Here is a 9,276-nt window from a genome sequence, read left to right on the forward strand (position 1 = left end):
TTTTCCCAATATTTTAAACAAAAAATTATGAACATAGAAAGAAATTATACATTAATCCCTATTTTTGTAAGCAGTTGTATCTGTAAAAAATTTTATATGAAGAGAGCAGAAATTGAAAGAAGATAAAGCGAAAAAACAGAGAAAGAAAGTGAAAGATGAGTGTACGTTTATATGAAATGGACATGTGTGTGTGTGTGTGTGTGTGTGTGTGTGTGTGCTTGCACATGTGTATGTGGGTGAGAAAGAGAGAGTGAGTGAGTGAAGATGTGTGTCGTGAAGATTGACATCTTTTAAGGTACACACAGATATAGAAAATGTGATGTCATCATATAAAATGTTTACGATAGTTGATTTATGGAAAAGATTATGTTAAATTTTTGAAATGCAAATATGCGAATGAAAATTAAGTTTAATTTGTAGCCAAAACAGTACTGAATCTTTTGATACCCCATACGTCAAAATCTGTAACTCGGTTTTGGAAAGCATAAGGAATATATAATATCAATGAGGCAGACCTCTACATGGTAGCCAGACCTGGTAGAAATAGCAGCCAAATCTCCCTCAAAACATCCTACTGTCTTTATCCAACAATTCTGCCTATTATGTAGTTTGAATGAGAAACTGTAGCTAAAGATTAAGATTATTAACCCCAAAGAGAGAGGAAAGAAAAGAGACAGCATAGCGACGGTTTTGGCTGAGTGTCATCCTGTACTCCCCTTGTTGCGAGCAAAATGGCATGTGCCAGCTGTCTGAGCAACTGGTTATTTTAATGGTGGAACAAACAGGACATAAAGATTACAAAAATAACAATTCTCACTTTGAAACTAACAATTTTGAAAATCGTTTTAGATTATGGAATGCCCAGCTCTCTCACGTATCCATGTTTAAAATTTCAGTGTGATCGAATGAACAATACTCGAGTTATAAGTGCACAAACAAACAGACAAACAGAACAGATTTTATATATCAAGATATAGCTGAAATAAGTATTTCAATACAGTATTTTGAAATTATGAAATAGTCAAAGCTATCCCTCCCTCCCTTTATGTATGTATGTATGTATATATATATATATATATATATATATATATATATATATATATATATATATATATATATATATATATATATATATATATATATCCACACATATGCACACAGTCATAAGTTCAAGCCTTTCTGTTATATAGTTTGTTTTATGCCTCCGAGTAAGGTCTAATTCAGTTTGTCTGACAAAAAAGAAAAGAAAAAAGAAACACACACACACACACACACACACACGCATGAACATTTTTGTAAACATTCATTTCCTTCAGTCAAAAATCTGTGATTTCTTTTGCTTAAAATAATATCTTCTTTGTTGTTTTGCAGTCTATGGAGGTTAGACCCAAGGAACTACTAATCTAGGCCCTATCTCTGGAGACATGTTCCTGATTAAAACTGATAAACGTCCTCAAGGACTGATTGCTTTAGATAGTGCTATGTTTTCTACATTGAAAATAACAATAGTTGTGGTGGTGGTTTCTAACAGACGCAAGGCCACAAACTTAAGGGACAAACTGACCCCCAGTACTTGGATTGGTACTTTTATATCATCAACCCTGGAAAGAAAAATGGTAAAAAAACTGATCTGAATAGGATTTGAACCCAGATCACAAAGAAGCAGAACAAATGTAATAAGGTATTTTGTCTGATGTCCTATGAATTCTGTTGATCTGCCTCCCAAGGCTGGTTTTTAAGAAACTTGCATCATAGAATCAGTCTCAGGTGAGTTGGTATTAAAAAGGTCAAAATAGTGTGGATACCTCAATAAGTCCCAGACAATTCAGCAACACAAGAACAGCGTCTGGGCAGATATAAGATGAATGTAACCACAATTATTGAGAATTACCATGAGGAATGATAAAGAAAGAACAAGATGATTGCACTCACAGTTATTGAGAATTACCATGAGAAAGAGCCTGACACTGTCAAGATGGAAATGGAGAATATTTAAGTTGAATAATTTGCTATAATTAAAGGAAATTTATCTCCATCCGTTCCATTTTCTTTCTTTACATAAATAATTAAAAGATGGAGAAGTTATTAGATTTTTTTTTTTAACTCCCAAACTGACATTTGGAATAATAAGTTTGGTTATGTATTAAGAAACACCAGTCTTGACTTGTGTGTAGATCAAGGAATTTTCTTAGACTTTTTGGGTCATGCACCATAAAGTAATACTTAAGTAGATTACTTGTAAAAGATCAATAACTGATAATTTATATCTTCGTACATATTCTACCTAATACACACCTAAGTCTCATTTCCTATAATGCTAACTGAGATTATGAAATTTTGATCTTCATTAATTTAATATATAGCAACCAAGATTTGCAAAGAAATCTAGGAGTAGGGGGTATCACAAACTTAAAAGTATCAGGTTCAAATTTACCTTTTTGCAATAGAATCGGTCTTCCAAAGTATTTAAACATTCAACTTAATTCTATAAAGGTGAAAGGACAGACATCTCTCAGCAATGTCACATACAGATGACTAGTATCATGTCACAGTAGGAGAAGGGAATTCTCACTAAGCTAAATATCAAGAAATTGAAGCTAAACATTTTTCCATAGCCATTTAGCAGTTATCTTTATTTCAGTTGTTAGACTGTGGCCATGCTGGGGCACCACCCTGAAAAATTTTAGTCAAACAAATTGAGACCCCAGTACTTATTATTTTTAGGGATGTAACAGGAAAAAGCCACCTCAACTAAGTAGGTGTGTAGCGGGGAGTGACCATTTGAGAGGAGAAGGTGACTTTTATCCCAGGTATTGAGATGCCAAAGCAGTGGTTCCCAACCTGTGGTCTGCAAAGGTAATATTGGGGGTCCGTGAACATGTTAAGCTGACAGACCTTTCAATATCCTGGGGTCCGTGGCAAAACTCATTTAAATAAAATGGGTTTTTGGTAGTGAAAAGGTTGGGAACTCCTGGGTTAAAGTATGATAGCGAGACAAGCACAGCTATCTTGCCAGAGAGGAGATACATGGCTATCCTTGCTAAAAAAAAAAAAAAAAAAAAAAAAAAGCATATTGGAAATAATTTATGCTTCTGTATTTATTTCTTTGTTTTATTACTTCAATTTCCTTCAATTTCTCTGTTCTTTCTATTTTATAAACCAAATCTAAACATCCAATCAGTTTATAATCACAGAAGATGAGAGACAGCTGTAGAGAAATTCAGAGTCGAGGTGTCTTTTTTTCTTTTTGTGTTCATCCATAAGGCTTCAGTAAAATTTATTTGTCTTCACTTTCTGATTTCTAATTACATTTCTGAGACAACTTGAGAAGCAGAAAACATTTATTAGTCCTTCACTGTCACTGTTTGTTTTCTTGTGACATTTTTGCAAGGATATCAACGGGCAATGATACACATAGCCATAAATTTAATTACAACTTATAAGTCTTCAGTTTGATATCACATGTAACTCACTGGTACTTCTGATTAGCAACAATGTGTGTGTGTGTGTGTGTGTTTGTTTAATAGAAAAGATGCAATGAACATAAAACTATCTTAATTATTAATTAATATTTTAGGTCACAATTTATTGACAAATAAACACTGTTGATTACGGGAGTTTAATCAGTCTCCCATTGGTTTACTGCATTTCTGAAGGTGAGAGTAGTAAAGGAGAGTCTGTAACTCAATGCAGAGCAAATATAGTAAAGGATTTTGTCTGAAGTACACCTGTTTTTTGCTTTCTTACTAATGCTGGTATCCTTCTAGAGAGAGAGGGAGAAAGAGAGAGCGAGGGAGAGAGAGACTTATCTTATCAAGACATATAGGAGATGCAGACAGACAGATTCTTAAGACATATGATTAACGAGAGTTCATGTAATTAACAGTTCTGTACAGTGTCTACTTAATACCGTGTTTCTTGATTGGTGAACAACATATGAAACAGACTCAGGAGAACAATGGTAGATATTTAATTCTGCTGACTGACCAATTGCACAAAACCAGAAAGCAGTAATGTGAAGGAATTCAGTTGCTTAACAACAAAACCAACAGCAACAAAGTATGAAAGCAATTCTAAAAATACCATCACTTCCACCTTGTGTCTCTCTAATTAAAACAGTTAAACTAAAATTTTACTCAAAAGCTACAATCCTTTATTCTTTAACTAGTTTCAGTAATTTGACTGAGGTCATGCTGGAGTACTGAATTCTAGATGTAATCATTGCATGTTATTATTTACCCCTGGCCAGCATAATACCAACCACTTTACTTTACAGCATGTTCCGGGTGTTTTTTTGTTTTTTTTCAGTTTGAACGACAAATACAAGTGAGGCTGCCATGCATTTTGCAAGATTATGAACCTCAGGGGCAAAAATGAGTAAAAGTGTGAGAAAAGGGGTCAGAGAAGAACAGGTTTGTTGCTGTGGAGGAGCAACATGACTACTCATATTTTAGGATGAGAGGATGTGAATGATTGAGTGGAACTCAAAAGAATATTGGAAGACAGTATATACCCATGCTAGCATGGAAGGCAGATGTTGAACGATGATGTGACTGTGCGGTAAGTAGCTTGCTTACCAAACACATGGTTCTGGGTTCAGACCCACTGCGTGACACCTTGGGCAAGTGTCTTCTACTGTAGCCTCGGACCGACCAAAGCTTTGAGAGTGGATTTGGTAGACGGAAACTGAAAGAAGCCCGTCATAAATATATATATATATGTATGCATGTGTCTGTGTTTGTCCTCCCAACATCGCTTGACAACCGATGCTGGTGTGTTTACATTCCCGTAACTTAGCAGTTGGGCAAAAGAGACTGATAGAATAAGTACTAGGCTTACAAAGAATAAGCCCTGGGGTCAATTTGCTCGACAAAAAGTGGTGCTCCACCATGGCCACAGTCAAATGACTGGAACAAAAAGAATATATATATATATATATATATATATACACACACACACACACACACATATTTTTTATCAAATGAAATGTTTAATCAATGCAGGTAACAAATTAAATACTTACACAGTAGGTACATATTCACCAGGAAAGCTGTCTGTGGTATATGATATCAGCATACATGTCTTGCCTACAGTTCCGTCGCCAACAACGACACACTTGATTGGGCGACCCTGTGCCATTTTGTTGTTTTACCTATACTAACCTGAAGAAAGAAAAAGAAACAGTGTGTTAAGAGTGCTTATGAAGTACAGTTTAAAAGAAATTACAAATGGATTCTAATATTTGACTATGAAACTTAAAGTAAATACATCATCAACATCGTTTAACGTCCGCTTTCCATGCTAGCATGGGTTGAACAATTTGACTGAGGACTGATGAACCAGATGGATGCACTAGGCTCCAATCTGATCTGGCAGAGTTTCTACAGCTGGATGCCCTTCCTAACGCCAACCACTCCGAGAGTGTAGTGGGCGTTTTACGCTCCACCAGCACGAGGGCCAGTCAGGCACTACTGGCAACGGCCACATTCAAAATGGTGTTTTTTATGTGCCAGCTGCACAGGAGCCAGTCCAGAGGCACTGGCAACGACCTCACTTGAATGCTTTTTCACATGCCAGTAAGGCGATCATGAAAGGCAAAGTTAACTGTGGTTCTTGTCCAAAGATAATAACCCTTACAGATGCATTGTTTAAAAACAACACATACACACACACACACACACACACTTATTTGTCAAAATGTTGTTAAGCTTATGTTTCTTATGCATTTCCATTGAAACAAGAAATCCAGAATGGTTAGAGAGTAAATGCCCAGTTTTGAATAAATGTATAAACTACTCAGTTGATGTTCTGAGTAATTTTTTCATTTTGTTTGTAAATTTAAATCCATATTGAACATATATATACAAGATGTAGACAATACCCAATGATGTTGCTTCTTAGTTTTGATCGTTTACCCAAGAATTTCCTGGTAGTTGGTTATTTACCTAGATATTTACTCCAAGATGAAAGAATAAGTCAACCAAACAAGTGAAATCTAATACTTTTACTCTATTGCACATTAAAACATTATCTGAATAAAATCAAAGATCTTTGATCTCTCAGAACTACAAACCAATTAGTCTCTGTAGTTAGATAAGATGTTTGACCCATGTTAGGTAGGTTTGTTGGCTGTGCAATATTAAATTTTGCAAGTCTTTTAGACTCTGCCAGGGAACTGAGAAAATGGTGCATGTGTGAGTGTGTGTGTTAGAAATGCAGTTGTGCTTGTGATAGTGGCTGAGGGAGTTGTATTGCATAGATAAGATGACATACAGTTGAGAAGACATAGGCAACTGTCGATCTGGGGATAGGAAACTACAAACCTGTTCAAACCATCAAAGAGAAAAGAAAAAAAAATCATAATTATTTATAATAAAAAAAAAAGGAGATAACAGAGAGTAAGAGAAAAACAAATGAAAAATGTAAAAATAGGAAGGAAAAGGACAAAAAAGAGAGAAAAGGAGGCATGACAAAGGCAGAAAGATGAAGAAGAGGCAGAAAGAAAAACAACAAAAAAAAAACAAGAAAGAGAGAAGAAAGAGAGAGAGAAAAGGAAGAATGACAGAATGACAAAGGCAGAAAGATGAAGAAGAAGGAGAAAGAAAAACAACAAAAAAAAAACAGGAAAGAAGAAGAAGAAAGAGGAAAAACAGAAAATGATGGAGCTGAAGATGGTAATAAAATAATTGTCAGTTAATTCTTGTTCTAATGATTGCAGACTTTAGTTTGGACATGTTTCCATTTGAAAAAAGTCAGAACTACCTTAGATATTCCATCACATCCAAACCATTTTTCCATCCATCCATGTGCGAGTGTCCAGTTGTTTGACCAACTGAACGACCAATTCCTTGAATTAGCATGTAACATGGCTGAATATTCCACACATACATGTCCCTGATTCTTTAACTCTTCACCACTTTTAGTTTCATTCAGTAAAATGTTGTTTTGCTACCTCAACAAAACTACAGAAAACAGTTTTTCTATTGGGTCTCAAACGATTGGCAAGATTCTTCCAGTTACCACGAAAGAAACTAGTAGAAGATGATGGTTGTTGTTGTTGCTGTGGTAGTGGTCATGGGGATAGAATGATGGTGAGAGTAGGAGTAGTGGTCAGTGGCGGCGATAGTAGCAATGGATGGTGATTGTAGTGGAGGTGATAAAAACGGCAGTAGCAGTTCCAGTGATAATAGAGATGGTGGTGGTAACAGCAGCAGTAGTAGTAGTAGTAGTAGCAGTAGCAGAAGCAGTGAAAGTAGTATTTAGTGTGAATCAATTAGAGTTGCTCAATTAATTCCTATAGAGGAGGCCCAATATGTAAATACAAGATAATAAACAGCAGCTGGAGTTGGAATCATATTCACCAATGATTCTTGCACAACTGCAGTCATTGACTAATCAATGCCAAAAGTTGGTCGTCCACATGTGGACTGATCTGAGATAGTTAATATCTTCGATATTGTCAATGGTTTGAGGTAGAGTTTCAACCAATAATGGAATTACCGTGTCTTAAAGAATTTATTTTTATGATAAGAGGAAGCTATTTGAAGGAGACAATGCATATCTCTATCTCTCTCTTTTTCTCTCTCTCACACTTTGTGCATGTGCATAGGAAAAGAAAAACTAATAAAACTGAAGAAAAAGAGAAATAAAAAAAATGAAAACAGAAAAAAAAATTCCTGTGAATTCACTCCAAAAGAAATTCTGTCTAACAAAGGCGTAGGAGTGGCTGTGTGGTAAGAAGCTTGCTTCCCAACAACATGGTTCTGGGTTCAGTCCCACTGCATGGCACCTTGGGCAAGTGCTTTCTACTATAGATTCGGGCTGACCAAAGCCTTGTGAGTAAATTTGGTAGACAGAAACTGAAAGAAGCCTTTCGTATGTGTGTGTGTGTGTTTGTCCCCCCCCCACCACTTGACAACTGGTGTTGGTGTGTTTATATCCCTGTAAACTAGTGGTGATTCAGCAAAAGAGATCGATAGAATAGGGACCAGGCTTAAAAAAATAAGTGCTAGGGTCAATTCATTTGACTCGAAATTCAAGGCTGTGCCCCAGCATGGCCACAGTCTAATCACTGAAACAAGTAAAAAATAAATGGATATATATATATATATATAGATATATACTCATTTTACTTGTTTCAGTCATTTGAGTGTGTCCATGCTGGAGCACCACCTTTAGTCGAACAAATCAATCCCAGGACTTATTCTTTGTAAGCCTAGTACTTATTCTATCAGTCTCTTTTGCCAACCCATTAAGTTACAGGGATGTAAACACACCAACATTGGTTGTCAAGCAATGGAGGGGGAACAAACACAGACACACAAATAAATACATATATACATACAATGGGCTTCTTTCAGTTTCCGTCTACCAAATCCACTCACAAGATTTTGGTCAGCCCAAGGCTATAGTAGAAGACACTTGCCCAAGGTGCTATACAGTGGGACTGAACCCAGAATCATGTGATGTGGAAGCAAGCTTTTTGACCATGGCTTCAAAGTTTTGGTCTGCTGGTGGCCTGGAACTTTGAAGTCACTGTCACCTATTCTTTTTATAAAAAATTAAAATATATCTGATGGTAAAAAAAAAAATTTAAAAAAAAAACAGAAGACAATGCAAAAGGGATAAGTTATGATAAATGCTGTATTCGTTTAATATTTAAAAAGAAGGGAAAGAATGTTGATGTTTCGGACGCTAGTCATTCATCATATAAAAAAAAATAAAAGAATGAGAAATGGTGGAGGGAAAAATATAAAGAATGAGGTTGAGCATTTGGGCAGGGGACTATGCGAGAAAAGAAAAGGATGAGGAAAGGAGAAGAAGAAAGGGTGAGATGTTACCAAAAAATTAGGGGCAGTGTAGGGAGCAGCAAAAAAAGGGAGAAGAGGTCCAGTAAGCATTAAAAATATACACACACACATATTTATAGAGTCTTACATAAATGAGAGAAAATAGGTAAATGCATATTGTAGAGTATATGTGTGTACATAGACAAATGCATAGACATTTGTACAAAGACTGTTAGTCAATGGGATTGCTACTCAGAGTTGGTTGGCTAAAACAACCTTTCCTACAACTGTTGTTGACACTTAAGGTATGATGTGACGAGAGAAACTAAACAGCAGCCAACAGGAAACCCCCAGCTTCATTCAGAAATACATCCAACTCCATAATGTACAACTTGTACTCTTTCTCTTGCTTGTTAAACCAAATATAGAATGTGTGTGTGTGTGTGTGTGTGTGTGTGTGTGTGTGTGTGTGTGTGTGTGTGTGTGT

General features: G+C 35.9%; 1 protein-coding gene across 4 annotated transcripts in view; it reads right to left on the minus strand.

Annotated features, from left to right (window-relative positions):
• LOC106867178 (ras-related C3 botulinum toxin substrate 2) overlaps positions 1-9,276 on the minus strand; it is a 220,753-nt gene that overhangs the window by 21,990 nt on the left and 189,487 nt on the right. For all 4 annotated transcript variants that reach the window (XM_014911976.2, XM_014911974.2, XM_014911975.2 and 1 more), the window contains one exon: positions 5,024-5,162. In XM_014911976.2, the coding sequence (XP_014767462.1) occupies positions 5,024-5,139 (116 nt within the window). In that variant the 5' untranslated portion in view covers positions 5,140-5,162. The remainder of the gene's footprint in view (positions 1-5,023; positions 5,163-9,276) is intronic.

This window comes from Octopus bimaculoides, chromosome 7, assembly GCF_001194135.2.
Source record: "Octopus bimaculoides isolate UCB-OBI-ISO-001 chromosome 7, ASM119413v2, whole genome shotgun sequence".
Lineage (NCBI taxonomy): Eukaryota > Metazoa > Mollusca > Cephalopoda > Octopoda > Octopodidae > Octopus > Octopus bimaculoides.